This window comes from Silurus aristotelis (genome assembly GCF_946808225.1).
Source record: "Silurus aristotelis genome assembly, chromosome: 27".
Taxonomy (NCBI): Eukaryota; Metazoa; Chordata; class Actinopteri; order Siluriformes; family Siluridae; genus Silurus; species Silurus aristotelis.
In genome coordinates, this window is record NC_139600.1 from 8,028,249 (window position 1) to 8,051,196 (window position 22,948).

Consider the following 22,948-nt stretch of genomic DNA (forward strand, 5'->3'; position numbering starts at 1 on the left):
TGTAGCGCGTTGAGTCTGGGTCATGGGAGAGCTCGCTAACTCCAGTTGCAACAGAAATCATATAAGCACAGACAGGTTCCCAAAACTCGTGCTTTTTTATTTTCCTTGGCAACAGCGTTACGGGTTAGTCAAAGAAACTTAGAAATGAGCATCAGAAAATAATAAGGACATATTCCTCGGCCTTGCACACATGCAGTAATACCCGAAAAATGCGGCGGCAGGCTATTCCCAAGCCGCTCTGCTCACAACATATTTCAACCGTGTAACAGGCACTGTCGTTAAAGTCTATGTAAAGTTCATTAGTTTCAGTGTAGACACCTGCGGCTTATATGCGGCTTATACAGGTGCGGCTTATTTATGTTTAAAAGAAAAATCTTTGTCAAATTCAGTGGGTGCGGCTTATATTTGAGTACGCTTAATAGTCCGGAAATTACGGTAATATACTTTTGAACCACAATTGGATCTTTCTGACGTCATGACGTAATGCGTGGCGCATCTTGAGATTCTACAACACGTGCAATTGTGGTATTTTTATTTTGAAAACGACTGATCGTTTTGCTAGATAAGAACCTTATTTCTCTGCTGGGATCATATTGCGACATTGAAGCTTCAGTGAGACAGACTTTGAACCCTCATTTGAACCCTCAAACCGTTGGTCACCATTGAAGTCCATTATATGGAGAAAAATCCTGGAACGTTTTCCTTAAAAACCTTTTAAAACCTTTATTTTTGACTGAAGAAAGAAAGACATGGACCTCTTGGATGACATGGGGGTTAGTAAATAATCAGCAAAAAGAAAATTATAAGTGAACTAACCCTTTAAGCATACCTTTTGAAATCTGATGAGCTGATCTACAGCTTGATACGCAGAAAGCTTTCCCGGCCTCTTTCTACCTTGTGCAGATGGTGGTAGCAGATGTAGCAGCAGCAAGATGGGAGACATGTCACTGTCCCAGCCTACAAACAAGTAAATAAAAACCTGGTTAACATTATGCCATAGCATTGCATTCAAAATGACAACTTGCACCATTATGAAAATGTACACTGCACACCTACATAAACCACAATAACAAGTAAAACAGTTCCATTTATACAATTCTCAACTTCAGCAGCTGACTCAGCATTGCGCATCAAATCCAAGAGTTCTGTGGTGGGTACAAGTCCATGGCTTTCCCTTATTACTTTTGCTTAAAAGTGGTTGGCCATTTCTCCAAGAATTTGTTGGCTGTGGCCTCACCAAACAGAAATCTTAAATCTTGTTCTATCTGCAATGTAACACACAGAAGTGATGAGTGATACATAATGCTACATTGGATATTTTGGTGATGCTGTGAATTAAGATGTCATACCAGTCCTGGTGTGTCAAGAAATCGTGGGAAGACCAAGAAGACTGATCTGATGATTTGGCTTCATCATTGACCATTGTTAGCCGATATATGAAGGTCATTTTCATCTTGTCACGTACAGTCTTTTCATCAGCAGAGTGCCTCAAAACAGCAATAGCTGATTCCACATCCTCATCAGATGGCTCTCTGTCAAAGGTGGAGGGCTGACGAACACGACCTGGCCCACCAACTTAAGACGAAATAAAATGTTAAAAACTTTCTGTACAATTCACAGGTCACCAATATAATCACGTCACTGATCAGTAAACATACCTTTAGGAGATTTGCTGAATGAAGCACCGCTTTCCTCTGCTGTTTTTCTTTGTATGGTCTTCAATCGCCATGCAAGGTATCCTGAACCACTCTCTGGATCGTAGTAATGTTCCTAAGTGATTATAAATAAATTTTAAAGGAGTACTATTAACATTTCAAAGAGTGAATATGTGCATAATGTTGCAATAACCCATTTATTTACATATCCATGTTGTGAGTATGGGTCTTCTAGAAAGGGGAACAAAGCTACTATCCCCTGTGCATACATCACTCTGACACTTTTGGGGGGGGATGTTCTAGTATATGAATTCAAAGTTAACATCACACTTAAATGACATTGCACAACACAATTTACATAATTAATATTTGTAAAATAATAACAATGTTTATTTACAGCCCAGCTATATGATTAATGCTTAACCATGTGTTTCTGTCATTTTAGCAGCAAGTATGTTAATCATCTGTCTTCTGGTGGAATCTGTCAGGGATTTGGTTTTTCCATACTCTTGCATAATTTGTTCACCACCAGGCTTTGATGTCAAGATTTTTTTAATAAAATATAGGTGGAATAAAATGTGCTTTCCGTTATTGTAAAACCATATGTAATAATGATGGGAAAAAATCTTATCTAAAGAACACTTCCCATGGTGAAACAAAATTCAGATTGGACCTAACAATTTAAGCAACTTGGACTTAGCAATTTCCACCACTTACCACTTTTGCCTTGTAGTTTATGTGGCATGGCCTTTTAGGCGGGCTTCCATCAGCAGCGGCTTCTTCTTCAACAGGGTCACACAAATCGTGAAATTCAGGATGACTGTGTCATCAGATGTACCCGAGCATGATGATAATTGAGAGACACCTGTTCATTATGAAATTGGTACAAAATATAGAAACATATTACAAGAAAAAGTTTTCATCCCGGGCCTTTAAACTAAACAAACTAATTTGTGAATTGTCTGAATGAATACCAAGTCCTCCATTGCCCAGCATGATTCTCAGAGTTCCAGGTGACTCGTTCACTATTTCTTTAAAAACCTCCGTGTTAACTTTTGTGTCTGACTGGTCATACACCTTAATGTCTGGCCACCTGCTTTCTGGTATGTTGAATTTTAGACACGCTGTTTAAAATTTTTTTATAAAAAACCATGCATTCCCTTCTCACAAGAATCAAAGTTCATATTTAAGTTTGCCACATGTATTCACTAAATGATGAAAGACAAGTATCTGCAGCCAATTTTATGTAACTGAAAAGAAAATGATTATTGACCTAACTAGATATCATAACAATTGGTTAAAGCTGTATTATTTTGTGATTGCGTGATGTATAGGCTATAGCTTTAACCTAATGTACCCACCTTCTTTCAAGAAAGCATCGAATGTCAGCATAGACAGCTTGACATATTTCTGCTCTTCCCCGAATTGAACACGCAACAGCTTTTTGCCCCTGTTAACATAGAAAATATATAAATAAAAAATCATAATTACAGTTACCTATCCATTTCTCTTATGCACAATGCATTACTTAGATGTTACACTGCAATTACAAATGGCGGCTGAAGAAGACAAAGTTGTGCTGGTTGAATATAACGTTAGGCTATTTTCTGCAGCAAATTCTTCTTCTTCTTCTTTCGGCTGCTCCCATTAGGGGTCCCCACAGCGGATCATCCATCTCCATACCATCCTGTCCTCTACATCTGCCTCTTTCACACCAACTACCTGCATGTCTTCCCTCACCACATACATAAATCTTCTCCTTAGCCTTCCTCTTTTCCTCCTTCCTGGTGGCCCCATCCTCAGCATTCTTCTACCAATATAACTCATGTCCCTCCTCTGCACATGTCCAAACCATCTCAATCTCACCTCCCTCACCTTGTCACCAAAACATCTACATGGGCTGTCCCTCTAATAAACTCATTTATAATCCTGTCCATTGTCGTCACTCCCAACGAAAACCTTAACAACTTCAGCTCTGCTACCTCCAGCTCCACTTCCTGTCTTTTACTCAGTGCCACTGTCTCTAGTCCATACAACATCGCAGGTCTCACCACAGTCCTATAAACTTTCTCTTTCACTCTCGCAGATACTTTTCTATCACAAATCACTCATGCTATCACTCTTCTCCACCCACTTCACCCTGCCTGCACTCTTTTCTTCACTTCTCTAACACACTCTCCATTACTTTGCACTGTTGACCCCAGGTACCTGAACTCCTCCACCTTCTCCACCACTTCTCCCTGCAACCGCACCACTCCACTGCCCTCCTTCTCATTCACACACATATACTTTGTCTTACTCCTACTGACTTTTATTCCCCTTCTCTCCAGCGTGTACCTCCACCTCTCCAGGATCTTCTCCACCTGCTCCCTACTCTCACCATAAATCACAATATCATCCGCAAAAATCATAGTCAAGGGAGACTCTTGTCTGACCTCGTCCGTCAACCTGTCCATCACCACTGCAAACAGAAAAGGGCTCAGGGCCGATCCTTGATGCAGTCCGACCTTCACCTTGAACCAGTCCGTCATTCCTACTGCATACTTCACTGCTGTCACACTGTCCTCATACATGTACTGCACCACCCTCACATACTTCTTTGACACACCTGATTTCTCTAAATCCACAAATACGCAATGCAATTCCTTCTGTCCTTCTCTATACTTCATCAACATTCTAAAAGCAAATAATGCGTCTGTGGTGCTCTTCTGTGGCATGAAGACATACTGCTGCTCACAGATGGTCACCTTTTCTCTCAGCCTGGCTTCCAATACTCTTTCCCATAACTTCATGGTGTGACTGATCAACTTTATTCCCCTGTAGTTACTGCGGGTCTGCACATCTCCCTTATTCTTAAAAATCGGTACCAGCACACTCCTTCTCCATTCCTCAGGCATCTTCTCACCTTCCAAAATCTTGTTAAACAATCTGGTTAAAAACTCCACTGCATCTCTCCTAAACATCTCCACGCTTCTACCGGTATGTCATCTGGTCCAACCGACTTTCCACTTTTCATCCTCTTAATCCCTGCTCTTACTTCCTCCTTACTAATTCTATCCACTTCCTTCTTCACCAACTCCACACCACCCAACCTTCTCTCTCTGATTTTCCTTGTTCATCAGCTGCTCAAAATACTCCCTCCACCTTCTCAACACACTCTCCTCACTAGTCAACACATTTCCATCTCCATCCTTTATTGTTCTAACTTGCAGCACATCCTTCCCAGCTCAGTCTCTCTGCCTGGCCAATCGCTACAAATCCTTTTCTTCTTCCTTAGTGTCCAACCTCTCATACAGCTCCTCATATGCTTTTTCCTTGACTTTCGCCACATGCCTCTTTACCTGCTGCCGCATCTCCTTGTACTCCTGCCTACTTTTCTCATCACTCTGTCGATCCCAATTCTGTTTCTCCAACCTCTTTCTTCTTCTGCTCTCCTGCACTTTCTCATTCCACCACCAAGTCTCTTTGACTTCCTTTCTATTTCCAGATGTCACACCAAGTATTTTTCTAGCTGCCACCCTCATCACTCCTGCAGTAGTTACCCAATCATCCAGCATCCATCATCCATCTTCACCACCACAGAGCCCCTGTCTGACCTCTTCCCTGAATCTCACACTACACTCTTCCTTATTCAGTTTCCACCATCTTATTCTTCTCTCAATCCTCACTCGCCTCTTCTTCACCTCCAAAACCATCCTACAGACCACCATCCGATGCTGTCTAGCTACACTGTCCCCTGCCAACACCTTATTTTCTGCAGCAAATTTAAGCTAGTTAAAGTTAAGAGGCACGGTCTCCAATTAGCTACCAAATAACTGTGCCAAAGTTAGCTAGCTTATTAGCTATTTTCATGGGCGTAATTCCCGGGGAAAAAAAAATATAAAAAAAATATCGCACTTTCTATTGTAAAAAAGATATGTATGTATACCTAAATAATTGTGTAAGTAGAAAACCCCCCCGCAAAAAATGCATTTACAAACAGTTGAGTTCCACCCCTCCCCTTCCTCACAGTGGTTTCCACTGCCTGCTGTTCCCAGTTCATCTCACCTACTCTACACACACGAGTCAGGTGTGTGTCTGCGGCTCAATTAATGTTCAACTCCATTAACTAGGGTATTTTATTCACTTTAATTAAAGCGATTCTCTTTAATGTAGTTGATGCAGACTCATTCATAAATTAGTTGCGGCAAAAATGCTGATTACGGATATAATTTTCCATGAATCTGCTCTATTAGCGATTAAAATATGACTTATCTAGTGAACGTTAGCTTGTTTACAATAGCTTGTAGCATGGTGCACTGACACTAACACGCCAAAGCCGTTTCCCATGCAGTGTTTTATTTGGGACGACTTGGCATAATGTTAACATTAACGGCCACAATTAGCATATTGTTTATCTGTGCATTTACTAAATGATCACTGTGCTCCGTCTGAACTGACCACACTGTATTTTTTTGTATAATCAATTCCTATTCTGATCTTAAGTGTCTTAATTAATTTTAAATACAATTTTAAACCTTTTTTTAATTCCTTGTTTTCATTGTTTTGATTATTTTTTTTTTACAGTTTTACTTTCTTTATGTAAAGCACGTTGAATTACCATTGTGTATGAAATGTGCTACAGTATAAATAAACTTGCCTTGCAGTGTCATAGACTAGATAAAATGGCGGAGAAAAGGAAAATGGACATAAGATCATTTTTCAGTGCACCTAAACCATATCTTTATAAGTACAATTTGACTGTATTATTTGTGTCCCCTTCAAAAATTGCTCATGAGAAATTTTTATATTTATTGTCCCCCCCCTACTGTTAAATGAAATTTACGCGCATGGCTATTTTAGCTCGAACAGTAACCCATTAAAATTGTTAAGCCATGTTAAACAAACAAGCCATGCAATCAGTGATCTAAGTTATCGTTTTATAAGACCAACATTAACTATCAGATGCATGCTAACATTACCAATATATATAAAAAACCTAGATTAAAGTTGCCTGTAAAGCTAAAAAAAAATACATTAGCTAAGAATAGCTATTAACTGTATTAAATCTTTTGTTGTTATAGTGACCGAGTTAACGTTATTTTACGCATAAATCATTCTGACCAATTGAAATTGTCACTGCGTTTCTGCAGATTTTTACACTCACTTTTAACTCCACTGATAGAGCAAAATACTCTATCTGGGTTAAAATAACCTTCCTCTGAAATATTAACACCCCATTTTTTTTACTGTGTGGTCATAATGTTATGCCTGAAAATAATTTTTACAGTAAGAAACCCATTTTCTTAATTATTTCCTCAAAGACTTGAAATCATTAATTCGACTAATCTCACCAGATGAGAAAAGAGAAAGACTGAAAAGAATGAAATATACATCAATAAAACAGTCCAGCATCAAATACCCAGCATTCCCTGCTTTTGCCTGCTGACCGGAAAAGGAAAGCAGAGGGATTATTTACAAAATCTCAACAATACAGGGATACAGGGGCATGCATTTGTAGTAGATATAATATTATTTTCTGTTTTATTATTATTATTATTATTATTATTATTATTATTATTATTATTATTATTATTATTATTATATCAGTAATATTTGTCCATATTTATTGCAGTCATTCAATTTAGATTGCATTTATCTTTAAGGCTTGTTGATAAGTGACAGCTTATGGGAGAAATTGATTGCTGAGGGCCAGATGGAAGCTGCACCGCAACAGATGGGCTCTGAATTTCATCTGATCTGCTGATTAAAAAAAAAAAAAAGGAGGACACTCAGAGGAGGAGGAGGAGGGGAAAAAAAGAAGAAGAGGAAAAACCTCCGAGCAGAAAACCAGGTCAGGCACGCCGTCATGGTGGACAACCGCTCGGCCACGGCGCTGGTGATCGCGTGCGTGCTGAGCACCCTGGCCACGGTCTACCTGTCTGTGGCGGTGGGCACGCGCCACTGGTATCAGTACGCGAGCCCGCGGGTGCGGCACGAGCACAACGCGAGCGAGCTGCGCGCGCTGCACCAGGAGCTCAGCGACGCCGAGTTCGACGAGAAGACCGCGAGCGACGCGATGTTCCGCCTCAACGGCACCCTCGGCCTGTGGTGGAGGTGCGTGCGCGTGCCCGCCGACCGCAACCGCTGGTACCGCGAGCCAGGTGAGGACTTTATCATCATCATCAGCATCAGCATCATCATCATCAGCTGCACCAATTCGTATTCCTACAGTGCTCGTTAATGCAATTACTATTAATTGTAGTATAATAATGATTCATATAATTATTTTAATATAATTCTATTCAATTTATATTATTTAATACAGTAATACCGTAATTCGTTCCTGAACTGACAAATACGGAACAAGTATTTTTTTTTATGCAGTCTGGAAACTGTACTGTATAATGCATACAGAAAATGCATAAAGAAGTCCTAAGATTCCATGCATTATAATGTTTTTTTTTGTCTTCTTTTTTGAGACAACGTTTCTCCAGGACACTGGTGCTACATAAAACAACATAGAGCTACACCACACACCATAGAAGTAGATACACAACACAGAGCTAAAGACTACAGTAAGTTGTCCTGGTCACATAAAGTGCATCGTGTGCAACCTATTGCAAACAGACAACACAGGACAGTGTAGGACAGATACACAAAACACAAAATAGTGCCACCGGTAAACCTAAGAGGACCTCCGAAAACGCCGCCATCCACCTTTTCACTTTTCCATTTTTTCAGGTTTCCATTCTGCCTCAATTAATTTTAAATGAGCTTTTGCTCATAGAGAAGTTGGTAATTGATTTATGATGATCTCAAATGATGAGGTATTTTATAAGTTGCTCAGTAACTCCTGGTTCCACAGCGATAACTGACTGTATATGACTGTAGAAAGGACATTAATCATAATTACAGACTTGGGTGCTCATGTTAGTTCTTTTAGTTAGTTCTTTTCTTTTTTAAGATTTATAATCAAACCCTTGATATCACCCAAATGAGGATGGGTTCCCCTTTTGAATCTGGTTCCTCTCAAGGTTTCTTCCTCATAACATCTAAGGAAGATTTTCCTTGCCACAGTTGCCATGGCTGCTCATATGGGATAAACACACATCATTCGCTTTAAATCTCAAGTTCTCTATAGCTGCTTTGAGACAACGTCCATTGTGAAAAACGCTATAGAAATAAATTCGAACTTGCCTAGAGAGGATAGCAGTGTTTATGGATCATGTTCATGCCATCTTCTTTGCATGAAAGAGATTTAAACTGCTTTTGTGGATGACATGGCAAACTGGTGTTAACGCCCATGCAGTGATTTCCTTCAGAGAATCATGACTGTTTTAAATACAGTGCTGTCTGAGGGCCTGAAGATCACAGGCAGCCAATATTGATTTGCATCCTTGTCCCTTGTGCACAGAGTTTTCTCCTGATTCCTTGAAACGTTTGATGATATTATGTACCGTAAATTATATGATATTTAACTGTTTTGTAATGTTATGTTGTGGAACATTATTCTGAAATTGTTCCACAATTTGTAGACACAGTCTTTCACAGATTGGTGAAGCTCTGCCCATCTTTACTCTGCCTCTGTAAGATACACTATTTATACCCAATCATCTTAGACTAGACTTTTATTACCGTCCCAACTTTTCTTTTAGACATGCTGCACTCATTCAATTCAAAATGACCGTATTTTTTTTCTTAAAATACTGTATTTTCCGGACTATAAGACGCTACTCTTTTCCCACGTTTTGAACCCCGCGGCTTAAACAACGAAGCGGCTATTTTATGGATTTTTTCTGTTTTTTTCCCGGTTTCACAAACTTTAAGCCAAAAAACTGAGCGACATAATATTAGACCAATGAAATTTCCGAACGGAAACGAAAAAACGCACTTCACCTGTGTTCTGAGCTGCACGGCTTTGGGAGAAAAAACTTCCATCGGGTGATTTTTAAACGCACGACGATGCCAAAGATAAACTCCAGAGAGAAATTGTTGTGAAAGGAAGGAGGAAGACAGTGAACAATGACTTTCTTGGTCGGCTACTGTTTAGATACAAGCCGTGTAACGCGTTGAGTCTGGGTGAAGGGAGAGCTCACTAACTCCAGTTGCAACAGAAATTATATAAGCACAGACAGGTTTCCAAAACTCGTGCTTTTTTATTTGTCTTGGCAACAGCGTTACGGGTTAGTCAAAGAAACTTAGAAATGAGCATCAGAAAACAATAAGGACATATTCCTTGGTCTTGCACGCATGCAGTTATACCGGAAAATACAGTGGCATGCTATTCCCAAAATACCGCTATGCTCCTAAAGGAAGCGCAACATATTTCACCTGTTACACCGTGTGTAACGTGTCTTTCGTTAAAGCCTGTGTAAAGTACATTAGTGTAGAGTTAGTAGTGCGGCTTATTTATGTTAAAAATAAAAATATTTTTAAAATTCAGTGGGTGCGGCTTATATATGGGTGCGCTTTATAGTCCTGAAATTACGGTAGAACTTCCTCAGTGTAAACACTGATATGTTTCTATGTTCTATTGTGAATAAAATATGGCCTTATGAGATTTGCAAATCATTACATTCTGTTTTTATTTACAATGTGTTTCAATGTTTTTGGAACTGCTGTTGTAAATCTCTTTTTGTGTGTGCTTAGATCCTGAGATGGACACAGAGTGTGTAAGCTTCACCTTGTCTCAGCAGTTCACACCCAAATACATAGAACCAGGCAATCACAACAGCGGAGAGGACATAATACGCACCTGTGAGTTAGATAAATGACAAACACACACACACACACACACGCAAATGTGGACACAAAAAATTCCCACTGTTACATTAAATTTTATAACATTCACTACACACTTATGGTAAAGTGTTTAGCGTGAACTGACTGGTTTTGTAGTAAATGGAGCTTTTTTTGTAATTATACAATATATTTAACAATATTGTGATAATTCATGTTATGTTGAACATATAATAAATGTCCTTGTCTATTCCTAGACCTGTGGAGGTGTCAGTTTCTCCTGCCTCTGCTCTCTCTGGGTTTGGTGTTAGTAGGAGGGTTGGTGGGATTCTGTGCTTGTTTGTGTCGTAGTTTCAGTCCTACACTGGGCATCGGACTCCTCCACCTTCTTGCAGGTCAGGAAGTTTTGCTTCTTAGAGGGCAACCATCATTGATCCATCCAAACACTGCCATTTTGTTTAACAAAATATACCAGTCTAGATCAAACATCAACATTTCATTACTAGACATAAAATTCATCATCAAAGCCATCAAACACAAAAATTCTTTATAACATACCATTATCCATCAAACACACATCAGGTTTCTTGTTTACAAGGTCTTTATTTCCTGATTTCACTCCTACTGCATCTCACTCTTTCTATTAGGTGTGTGTTCTTTAGGCTGTGTGTGTTGTTTCCTGGCGGGTATGGACCTGCTACACCGTGTCTCCGTTATCCCAGACCAGGTGGACGGCTCTCTCGGTTGGTCCCTCTATCTCGCTCTCATCTCCTCTCCATTGTACATGATGGCCGCCGCTCTACTGGTGTGGGCCGCTCGCTGTCACAGCAAGAACTACTACCGTTTCACTGCCTACCGAGTGGCCTAGTGCATTACAAACAATTACAGCCAAGTCAGTGTCCTCAATCACGTGAAACTGCACTAAACACACACATACACTTCTTGCATACTAAACAGTATGTAAAAATATTAATCCAAGAACATACTATTATAACAATTGATATGTGAAATTACTTTTTTGCCAACATTCACTATATGGACAAAAGTATTGGGACACCTGACTTTCCCAGCCATTTGTGGTTCTCTCCCAAACTGTTATCACAAAGCGAAAGGCACACAATTGTATAGCGTGTCTGTGGATGCAGTAGCAGAAAATCCAAACCTGTTCTAGCATGACAATACCCCTGTGCACAAAGCAAACTCCATGAAGATATGCTTTGCATTGGTTGGAGTGGAAGATCTCCTGCTATAGATGATATATTAGCTATATATTATATTATATTATATTATATTATATTATATTATATTATATTATATTATATTATATATATATATATATATATAGCTATATTATAAAGAGGAAACTGGGACTAAATGTGGAATGCGATGCTCAAAAAGCACATACCATACTTATGGCCGGGTGTCTGCAAACTTTTGGCAGTATAGTGTATTACTATTCCACAATACTACCATATTGCAATAATGAGAAAGAGATTACACTGTCATATAACCAAAATATCAATGCTGTGAGACTACTAAATATGAACAATTATTTTATACAACCTGCTAAATAGTATAGAACAAAACACCCACCCCCATTTACAAAGGAAGTAAATAACACGGCATATTAGTATAAAATAATAGCACTGTACTAAGTCGTATTTTAAAATACTGCACTTTACTATTGCACTTGATTGTATAATAAAATAGCACACTACCAACCTATCGTGCGAAATAGTGTGACGTATGCATCACACGAACACAATAAAAATGTAATATGCAATCATACTACCATACTAAATTAGTATTGGAAAAAAAATCCTACCAAACAACCATGCCAAATAAAATAGTATTTAAAAAAATTTCTGCAATAAATACTGTAGTATGGTACTTTAATACTTAAACACCCATCTCTTCTCAATACTATGGGAAAAAACATTAAATAAACATTTAATAATTATTTATTAAAAACATCTTATTACATGAAAATAAATAAAGTATACTACCATACAGTATAGTTGGACAAAACAATGAAGATCCTTTTTCTAGAATAAAAAAAAACAGTATTACATACGACGTCGTTTCAATGTCACGTTAAAAAAGACACAAATATAAGATTATGGAATTAAAGTCATAGCAATACGAGAATAAATTCAAAATTGAATTTAATAAAGTTGTAGCAGTAGGAGAATAAAGTCTAAATATTTTGAGAATCAAGTCGTAGCAATACGAGATTAAAGTGGTAATTTTTTAAGAAAAATCACAGAATTGAGCAAGAAACGTTTCGCTGTTTTTTGCATGAATTGAATGTGGAATTTTGGTTAGAATTTAGCGACCTTTTGCCTCATCAGCACGGGGTTTTATTTAGTAAACTAAATAAAGTAGTAGTAGACACTGCAGCGGTGATGTGGGAAACATTTGTTCAGAAGAAAAAAATCAGACATTGAGGAATTTACCTTTTCTGTGAAGTCTGAAATGCCGACCAGTGGTTGACTCCAGGGATATCTATAGTTACAACTGCGTGCTATGCAAATATATTGTTTCTCAAGAGACTATGAGGATGATTATCAAAGAGATCAACCCTGTATGAGTTGAACACCGGTGCTTTATTTTCATATTGCTAGGACTTCAAATTGTACTCAAAATGTTACGACTTTATTAATTTATTGCTACGACTTTATTCTTTATACTTTATACTTTTGTATGTGGCAAAACGTTGTTGTAATTACTACCCTACCCTATTTCTACCCTCATACTCTCAAATCATACTACCCCATTACTACTGTTCTACTTTAACTACACATACTACTTTGACACTGTATGGTATACTATAACACCCCCATACTATATAGTGTCTCAAAATAATACATGAAAATCTGTCATCCAAAGTAGTATGCCAAGAAAATACTACTGCATTGAATAGTATGGTATATTTGTACCCTACTATACTACTGTACTAAACAGTAGGGGGAAAGTACATCATACTGTCATATTAATAATAGAATTAATAAAAGAGTGCATCAGCATACTACTGTATTAAATAACATGTTAAAATAGTACACATAACTAAAGTATATAGCACACTAAACACAAGCACACTTTACTGACCGTGTGTACTATTTGAGCATACTATTAACTGCAGTAGCATGCAGATTGGTACTTTGGCTAAGCTTTGCTCCAAAGTAGATTTCCGGAGATTGTTGTGAGATTTACAGTGAATTAATGCACCCTGATAATCTGAAATCAGCAGCTGGAGCTGAGATGGCTATAATGCGAGTGAGCTGAAAGTGCTGGGTGGACATTCACAGGGCGGTTAGATTCTTCATCATCATCTTGACAGTTAAATGCAGAAGCCATTTGCTGCAGCGAGGTGCCAACAATTATGGTTTAATCATAGCATTTACTGCCTCTATGGCAATGCAGGAGCGAGCAGTAAACCAGCAGACCAAGCTTGAATACAATCTGATTTATTGAAGGAAAAGCAAAGAGATGGTTAGTTTTTTTTGCTGAAATATGAAGTCGATGCAGAATACTTTCTCCAAGATTGTGGTATATTTGCTTTAAAGAAATGAAGGAGCTGCTTATTATTAATGTGTGTCACGCCAGATTTTTTTTATTCTGCTTCGTATACATTTGAAAAAAGAATTTTTTTTCTCTCTCAAAAAAAAACGCACTTTAATGTTTCACGCTTAACGCGCATGACTGTGTGCTGATGCGACATTCTTAATGCGAATAATGCTGTGTGTAAGTGATAGTCTGTGTTGAGAATTCACTGGAGTGTTTCTCGCGTAAAACTGTGAAGTGTTTAATAGCACAGTGTAATAAAGACAAACAGAGAGCTATTTTTCTGAGTTAAGTCAGGAATCTTTGTCTAAAATCAGTTTGGTTTTGGTCAAGAACCTGACCAGAACCAAGCAGGTTGGGGGGGGGAGCTCATTTTGCCACCATGTTTACTGGTTATACATACATACATACATACAAACATATATACGTATGTATGTATGTATGTATGTATGTATGTATGTATGTATGTATGTATGTATGTATGTATGTATGTATAACCAGTGTAAGAAATTTTAATTAAATCAAAATTTAAATAAAAATAATAAAATACAAAATAAACAAAGTGATCACAATGATTGTAGCTAGTTAACATTAGCTAGCGAATGATTTGAATATATCTGGTGGCATAATGGTGGGAATAAGAACCAGTTCTGGTTCCTGCCTCCGAACTGTAACGGTGGAAAAAAAAGCTTGGCATGGTGTTTATATAGTAAAGAAAATCAGGTATGGGTTCAAGCACACCATCCTTTACTTTGAATAACTTGATCAAAAATTAATTTTGTGTTATTTTTTTAAGTAATAAAAAGTGTGTTCATTTTCATAGTGTTCATTAGACCAGGCTATACATAAGCATTAACCTTTTTAATTAACATTAATTAAAATATGATTTCTGTTACTCTATTTATTTATGCTGTTTTTTTTTATTTTGGATGTGTAATTTATTATAAACACTTTATTATTATATAATACCCAGTGTTAACAGTAAATCTGAATTCCTTATAATAAACATGTGATAATTCCACATTGTGAATGTATGGCATTAATATGCTAAGAAATGACCGTCTCTTTGTAAGCTTTTCCCAATTTCTATAGTTATTGTATTTTGATGTTATTTAACCTGCATTTGTATGAAAAGTTCTGAATGAATAATTCGAAACCTTTAACCTCAATAAAATTAATTATTTTTAATTACTTTTTGTTTATTAGACGAACAAAACAACATCTGGTAATACAAGTTTGGAGTCGAGGGTTAATGTTCTTCCTCGGTCTTGTGATTTGAAGTGTTTGCTGAAGTGTTAAGTGGCTTGATTGAATTCCATTTGTGGGTATTTTATGTTGAAACAAAACAATTAGGAAATTTTTCCACAGAAATACAACGACCAGTCATAATATTAAGACATAATTTCTTTATGACTGATTATCTTTTCATCATGACACCTGTTAGTTGGTGGATTTATTAGGCATCAAATTCACATTTTGTCCCCCAAGTTGATGTTAGAAGCAGGAAAAATGGGCAAGCATAAGAATTTGAGTTTGACAAGGGCCAAATTGTGACGTCTAGATCAGTGGTCCCCAACCCCTGGGCCATGGCCCGGCACCGGTCCGTGGGTCAATTGGTACCGGGCCGCTACCTTCTTAAAGGGGCTGCTCTGGCTGCTAACACAATACATTTCTGCTAAAGTGAAACCCCAAAGCTAGCAAAATGTACAAACAACAACACAGTGGATTCACGATTATTATTATATTTAGAAAATATCAGTTTTTCTGCCGGTCGTATCATTTTAATTTGTTGTATTTATAACATATTCCCCCCCCCACCCACGGACATTAATCCGGTCCGTGATGCAAAAAAGGTTGAGGACCACTGGTCTAGATGACTGGGTCAGAGCATCTCCAAAACTGCATCTCTTGTGGGATGTTCCTGGTCTGTAGTGGTCAGTATCTATCAAAAGTGCTCCAAGGAGGGAACAGTGGTGAACTCGCGACAGGGTCATGAGCGGCCGAGGCTCATTGATGCACGTGTGGAACGAAGGCTGGTCCGTGTGGTCTGATCCAATAGACGAGCTCCTGTAGCTCAAATTGCTGAAGAAGTTAATGCTGTTGATGCTCGACGGGTCAGAAGTGTTTTAGCAGTAAAAAAAAAGGGGCCAACACAATATTAAGCAGGTGGTCATAATGTAATGCCTGATCGATGGCCATAAAGTTATGCCTGGTCGGTGTATGTATACACAACAACTATTTGTCATTTTCTAAGAACAGATTCCTGTATACGGAGGTCAATATCACCATGAATCTTGTAAGTTCTGAACGAATTCTGAAACACATTTTTATTTCATGGACACTTTAAGGTGCACCAAGTGAAGGTATAGACAAAAGCTGGTTCCCATCTAGTCAGGTCCTTTATCGAAAATTCAGGCATTTAAACACTGTGGGATTTCCATAATTGACAAGTGAAGTGCGCACTTCACTTTCTTCTGCATTGCACGGCCGGAATCTCCACCTTCCTTCTCCTAGCTAGAGACAGAGCGACACCCATCTCGTAGAACGCACACTCGTTGATGAAGAATGGATAGAGTGCCTCTTTCCCTTTGTACCTCAGAGTTTCTCCAGAAAAAGAGAGGAAGACGGGGTCACCTGGGTGCAGGAGACAGAAATCTCTATCCTGAGAAAAGGAGACAGGAGAAAGTTATTACAGCTTCTTAGCAACCATGAATATACGCACAACCTTTGCTGGAATCCGAATATCTGCTTTCTAAAAAACAAACCTGTAGTTCTGGGTGTACAGCAGCTGTGATGGTGTGTGTAAGAGGATCTTGAGGGTATTTTATGTTCTCCACCATCGTGTAAACATCCACCGAGCCACTCTCAAACTGGGCCCCTGAAGATGAAAGCAAAAAAAGTGGAATCACAAGACAACTGGCTTTTTACTATAAGATGCTTCTCCACTAATTTGAACTCGAAACATCTTCAGTACTATAACACAAAGATTCATTCATACTAGATGCTCTTCTACCTTCAAAGCATGCTGGGTACTGTAGCCTCCATGGTACCTGAGTTGAAAAGACGAACCCATTCATGTGTGAGATGAACAGCTTCTTGCATGGCAGTAAAAACGTTGGCTCTGATCACGCCATGTGGCTGAGGACCCACCTCCATCGCTGGACAGGGTAAAAAACTCTTATTAAGATAGAAATGTAGTTTTTAGTAAGACTTTTTAGTCAGCATGACATTTAAAGAGTTACTTTAACTTCGGTTTTGCGCACAGGGCAAAAAAAATCATGTCGAGGCTATTCAAATTAATCGCTTCAGTGAAAATCAGGATGAAATGGCGTATATCGGAGGGCGTTTTGAAAGAGTCCATAAATTAAGAGATGTGTGTAATTCGGAGGAGTGCTTGAGTCAGCACAGCTCAGTCAAACAGATGGGGGGAGGTGTTGTTGGGGTGGGGTGGGGGGGTTCTGGCGAAGAAGTCATTCATCCAAAAAATGCAAGAGGCGCTTAGAATAAATGTATTAATTTGGCAGATGTTTTTTATTCAAGCATATAACTAAGTAGTTCAACTAAGGAGATTTAAAGACTCAACGGTGAGACCGTGCCAGTCCTGTGAGAGAGCTAAGCTGACAGAGACGTAAACATGGCGATGCTATTCGTTTAACTTTTAAAAGTGTAAATATTTCATCATCCATTTTTTGGTCAGACAGGCCAGTTTAAGTTTTTTTGAATCGACTGCTCTTCCAAGATTTTTACCCGTACAGAGTAAACAGAAAAAAAGTCAAGCAAGCAACAATTGTGAATTGTGAGAGTGTTTTAGAGGAGAATGTCCCGACAGGTTTATGCTGACAGGAAGGCAATAACTAAATATCCACTCTTTACAACCTTGCTGAGCAGAAAAGCATTTCGGAACAATAACATGTAAAACCTTGACTTAAAGGGGGTTACTCATGTTAGCTAAGGACATATACGAGATGTACTTTAGTAGGGAGTTTAACTCAAGGTTAATTCTGATGGTTAGTTTCAGGAGGTGGTAACTCAGTGGTTAAGGCTGTGGGTTATCAGAAGGTTGCGAGTTTAAGCCCCAGTTTTGAAAGCTGCCACTCTTGAGCCCATGAGCAAGGCCCTTAACCCTCTGTTCTTCAGGGGTGCTATATCCCTGTGCTTCCCCACAGCTGTGTGACCCCAGCTTAATAAACACCACTTGGGATATACGCTGAAAAGATTTACTGTGCTGTAAAAGTATAAAGCACCTTTCTTTTTTTTATTCTGAAAAGCTTTTCTCCCTTTCACAGTATGCAGTGTAAGAAGAGTTACTTTTGTCAGCTACATTCGGCTGGGCCACTCTTTTATAAACTCATTCTTTTGTCTAAATATGACTCTTGGTTCTAAGCCTATGTAAAAACGATCAGCTCTGCTGATTGTAAGTGTATGTGAAAGCAACTGCTCATAGACTCACCAAAGCCATGTTTTCCAACAGAGTGCAATGTGTAAGCCTCACTCTTGGGAACATCGTAGTGGACGTAGCGCACTGGAATGGTGGCCAGCTCCCTCTGAAAACACGTACACACCTACATCCTTAACAGTTTCTGAAAAGTCTTTTTTTCATATGATTTGAGTCAAGTCTTTAAGCCTAAACCACACATTTTAATCCTACTAAAGCGCTAAATCCAATGCCCTCACGTTAAACTCTGAACAATTTTTTTTAAATCCTAATCCAAAGTTATTATCTTAAGCCCAGATGCCATCAACTAAAATGTAAACTTCTAGCTGCAATCTGTCTATGAATTATAATTATTTCAGCTAATGAACTAGCTCCAAACCCCATGTACAAACGGGGTGATTCTTGCCTGCAGGTGTTTACAGATGTGCAGGCAGATCCAGTCGTTGTCGGAGTGAGTGATGACGCAGAGACCTACGTTCGCAGTGCTGCTGTGGAGATCACAGAGCAGATCCACTGCTGCGGAGTCGCCTTTAGGCCCGAGCAGAGCGTTCAGCTCCTGAGCACGAACAACCTCATACGGGGTGATATCAGAGATGGGGGCACTGAGACAGGGGCATATTTATTTTATTAAAAAATGTAGGAACGTAAGATATTTGCAGGCTCAGGGAAGAAGATGAGGAAGGAGGAAAAGAGGAAGGGTGAGGAGAGAGAGATGGGTATTAAAAAGGAGGACAGGAATTTAAAAAGAAAAAAGGAGGAAAAAGAGAGAAAAGAGATGAAGAAAATGGACAGGAAAAGAAAGATAGAGACGAACAACAAAGATGAACAAATACCAAGCAGGAAGGACAGAGTACTGTTATTCCTAATATTAATTCTGTCTGTGGTGTGTGTGTGTGTGTGTGTGTGTGTGTGTGTGTGTGTGTGTGTGTGTGTGTCTGACCTCAGTGTAGTGTGTGTGAAGCAGCGGTTGAGATCCATCTCTGTGTAACGTACACACCGCTGCACAGCACGCGGGTTCGCCATTACTGTTACCATAGTAACCGGATCCACCATGCTGCCCTTCCGCTTCCTCCTCATGCTCTGGCGCAGCAGGTAAACCCCCGCCAGCTCGTTGCCATGGGTACCACCACACAGGGCCATGCGGTACAGGGCCGGGATGGTCACTATTTCTGGCTGCATCACATGACCACAATAAGTCCTCAACATATACTGTAACTACTTATTAAAGAATTTAGCCTCAGATCATTTATCTATTTACTAAGAACAAATCACATTGAAGGTAAACCAATATTTAGCCCTTTTTGAATCGTTATGATAATGATGATGATGATGATTATTTGTTTTTAATTGGAAAGGAACTGACTGCAACTTTGAAAGATTAGATCAAGACATGTAAAAAGGAAACAATTAGTTTTCTGTTTATCACCAAAAACATGCCTCAAATTTAAATTTGCATTGGAGCTTTGAGCATTTTTTGGTTGTTATAATAATATTAATATAAAATACATTTTCTGGTGCATTGCTATGGAAATGTTAATTATTTATATTGTTTTATATATATATATATATATATATATATATATATATATATATATATACTATTTGTTTTTCTTTTTTTTCTTTTGTTTATTTATTTTACGTTTATGCTACGTGCAATTATTTATATTATTATTATTATTATTGTTGTTGTTATTATTATTATTATTATTATTATTATTATTGTTATTGTTAATATTATTATTATTATTATTATTATTATTATTATTATTATTGTTATTATTGAATGAATGAATGAATGAATGATGAATGAATATTATTATTATTATTATTATTATTATTATTATTATAATTGTAGCCTGATTTAAATGTGCTTTGTTGTCTTTGCACCATCAGCAATATGAAATATAAATTAATTCTAGATATTTTTTAAATGTTGTATTTCCTTTATATATTTGCGCGCCTGCTGTATTAAAAAAAAAAAACACAAATAATAATCATAATGAAAATCAAAATGGCATACCCTGCAAGCCCAATGCATAGCTTTGTAATTTTATTTACTTTTTTTAATATTATTTTGCTTTTGTTTTATTTAAAAGTTATGTCAACTTTAATGTAAAAGCTGTTTCAAAGCAAAAACTGCCATAAGCCGTCCTTGTTTGCCAGATGATTATCTGCGCCGAGATGCACATCCACGTGGTGATAAGTTTTCAGTCACACTTGAATCAATAACTCCTACCTTACTTCGAAGATGGGAGCGGTGTTCTCTGTCCATCACTCAGTCTCACACACAATCCTGATAGTTCAAGTTCACGACACCACCTTCAGCGAGCTGTAACTAAGCGTAGCTAATCTGATCCTGGTCCTGATCCTGGTCTAGAATTGCCATGGTTAACACGACTATGTTCTATTCATCCTGAGTAACTGGGAGAAGTTTTTCAGCTGTCCAGTTTCTTTTGGCTGCTGCATTGCTCTCTGACCATTCTCGCCTCTGTATTACAGTTTAACTGACTCAGCAGTCACAGTCACACACACACACACACACACACACACACACACACACACACACACACACACACACACACACACACACACACACACACTCACACACACTCACACACATTCATGCTGCTTCTCTGAATTTATAGTGAGTTTGGGTGTGTACTGCACTGCACCGTTCACCCCTCTTCTCTCTCTCTCTCTCTCTCTCTCTCTCTCTCTCTCTCTCTCTCTCTCTCTCTCTCTCTCTCTCTCTCTCTCTCTCTCTCTCTCTCTCTCTCTCTCTCTCTCTCTCTCTCTCTCTCTCGCTCTTTTTCTCTCTCTGAGAAAGAGACCACTGCAGATTTATGCAGCAGGCCAATCTGCTGCCCTGCACATTTGAGTGTGTTTTCCTGCTGTAACACACTCATTATAACCTCATAAAGAATGGTTTAAATGATAAAGCAGAAGAAACTCCAGGCTTCTAAGACGAGGGAATAAATGAGTCAGATTAGGAACTGATGCATTGGTTGAGTATAAATTTGAGGCACACATCGATAAATATCAGGATAGTAATAATAATGATCAGGATGACAAACAATTGAAAGATAATTTTATATAAATAAATGGCAAATTAATTTGTTTAATTCACAATGGAAATAAATGCTCTTTATTATTCACTTGCATTTTCAAATACATACTTCAGTAAACCGCAATCTTATAATGATTTCACTACCAAGATCGATTTGTGGATTTTAACCAAAAGGAGCTCTTTGCCTGGATCTCTTCCCGTTAACAACACAGCAAAGGCACTTCGATTTAATACCTAAAGGTATTCAAATGACATGTGCTCAATAATCTGGCAAAAGTCCATCATTCAACTCTAATGGGATGTGACAGAACATTCGGCTTCATCATCCTCATATGAAACACAAGATCTTCAGCAAAGTAATAAATAAAATGACTGCATCAGCATGTCAACACAAATGAAAGAGACAAATATTACAGATATGTGCATCATATTAATGATAAAGAAACTGTATATTTTATACTACTTTCTCAGCTTTAACATAAGAGAAAAACTGGAAAAAGATGATCACATGGGTTACAAACACACTGAAATTACTGACTAAGTTAAAAAATGACCCTGGAAATTACAGAAGTTATAAATAGATCTCATAAAACCATGAACTTAATGTTATAGTAACATCATATTAACATTATGATTGATTTAATATATATATATATATATATATATATAAATAATGCTCTAAAGTAGGGACATACATGAAGGTAATAATAGTTTCATTGCATTCATTTTTTATTTTTACCTGACAATTTTTGTGTCAAATTATTGTGAAAAGTGTAAAAATGAAAGTTTTTTTTTTTTTATATTGTCTTAACACTGAAGTATTAGTTAGTAATGATTTTACATTTTCATTTGCGGCATTTAGCAGACGCCCTTGTCCAGAGCGACGTACAAAAGTGCTTTGAGTCTCTAGCAATTAATAAATCTACACTGGTACGCAAGATTACAAACTTAATTTAAATATAAAACATGATACTGATGACTTTCAATAAGCCTCTGAAAAATGTTCTACTATTTGCTGTTATGGGCTGTGTAGATAGATATAGAGGGTGCATCTCAATAAATTAAAATATCAATAAAAAGTTTATTTCTTTTAGTAATTCAATACAAAAAGTGAAACTCATGTATTATATAGATTCATCACACACAGACTGATATATTAAGTGTGTGTTTCTTTTAAATATTGTGAAAAGTTAAATATTGGAGGCTTGTGGTGTCACACTCTAATCAGCTCATTAAATCCAAAACACCTGCACAGGTTTCCTGAGCCTTTAAATTGTGTCTCAATCTGGTTCAGGCTACACAATCATGGGGAAGGACTGCTGACTTAACAGTTGTCCAGAAGATGATCATTGACACCTTGCATATGGAGGGTAAGACACAAAAGGTCATTGCTAAAGAAGCTGCCATTCACAGAGTGCTGTATCCAAACACATTAATGGAAAGTTGAATGCAGGGAATTAATGTGGTAGAAAAAGGTGAAACAAAGCAAATTCAAGAATCTGGGGG

General features: G+C 37.9%; 2 protein-coding genes and 1 long non-coding RNA gene across 4 annotated transcripts; 1 reads left to right on the forward strand and 2 right to left on the reverse strand.

Moving 5' to 3' along the window:
* Positions 1–366: 366 nt before the first annotated feature.
* Positions 367–1,958, reverse strand: LOC310721217. Its single transcript, XR_014531961.1, has 4 exons — positions 1,861–1,958; positions 1,659–1,770; positions 1,095–1,575; positions 367–957 (listed from the first exon to the last, which is right to left on the reverse strand). It is a non-coding gene; the product is annotated as an uncharacterized lncRNA (long non-coding RNA).
* A 4,953-nt stretch (positions 1,959–6,911) lies between these two features.
* cldnd1a (claudin domain containing 1a) lies at positions 6,912–11,440 on the forward strand. 2 transcript variants are annotated; one of them, XM_083532593.1, is made up of 5 exons: positions 6,912–7,798; positions 8,117–8,212; positions 10,287–10,394; positions 10,634–10,771; positions 11,024–11,440. In XM_083532593.1, exons 1-5 carry the CDS (start codon positions 7,504–7,506, stop codon positions 11,242–11,244), a joined length of 858 nt encoding a protein of 285 aa, XP_083388719.1. In that variant the 5' UTR covers positions 6,912–7,503; the 3' UTR covers positions 11,245–11,440. The 2 variants fall into 2 exon arrangements, with proteins under 2 accessions (XP_083388719.1, XP_083388720.1); XM_083532594.1 differs by lacking the exon at positions 8,117–8,212.
* Positions 11,441–15,780: 4,340 nt separating this feature from the next.
* On the reverse strand, positions 15,781–21,070 carry LOC310721184 (N-acyl-aromatic-L-amino acid amidohydrolase (carboxylate-forming) B-like). Its single transcript, XM_083532584.1, has 7 exons — positions 20,612–21,070; positions 19,316–19,548; positions 18,782–18,977; positions 18,391–18,484; positions 16,991–17,098; positions 16,706–16,818; positions 15,781–16,602 (listed from the first exon to the last, which is right to left on the reverse strand). The coding sequence occupies exons 1-7, from the start codon at positions 20,645–20,647 to the stop codon at positions 16,405–16,407; spliced, it is 978 nt and encodes a 325-aa protein (XP_083388710.1). The 5' UTR covers positions 20,648–21,070; the 3' UTR covers positions 15,781–16,404.
* Between the last annotated feature and the right edge of the window lie 1,878 nt (positions 21,071–22,948).

Bases quoted from the DNA above. Each gene is read 5' to 3' on its own strand.
- LOC310721184 (XM_083532584.1), bottom strand. From the start codon at position 20,647: ATGGACAGAGAACACCGCTCCCATCTTCGAAGTAAG. The intron at 19,549-20,611 runs GTAGGAGTTATT...CATGTGATGCAG, and splicing joins GCTCCCATCTTCGAAGTAAG to CCAGAAATAGTGACCATCCC. The intron at 17,099-18,390 runs GTGAGTCTATGA...TACCCTGTCCAG, and splicing joins TGTTGGAAAACATGGCTTTG to CGATGGAGGTGGGTCCTCAG.
- cldnd1a (XM_083532593.1), top strand. From the start codon at position 7,504: ATGGTGGACAACCGCTCGGCCACGGCGCTGGTGATCGCGTGCGTGCTG. The intron at 8,213-10,286 runs GTAAGTTGTCCT...GTGTGTGCTTAG, and splicing joins ACACAGAGCTAAAGACTACA to ATCCTGAGATGGACACAGAG. The intron at 10,395-10,633 runs GTGAGTTAGATA...GTCTATTCCTAG, and splicing joins AGAGGACATAATACGCACCT to ACCTGTGGAGGTGTCAGTTT.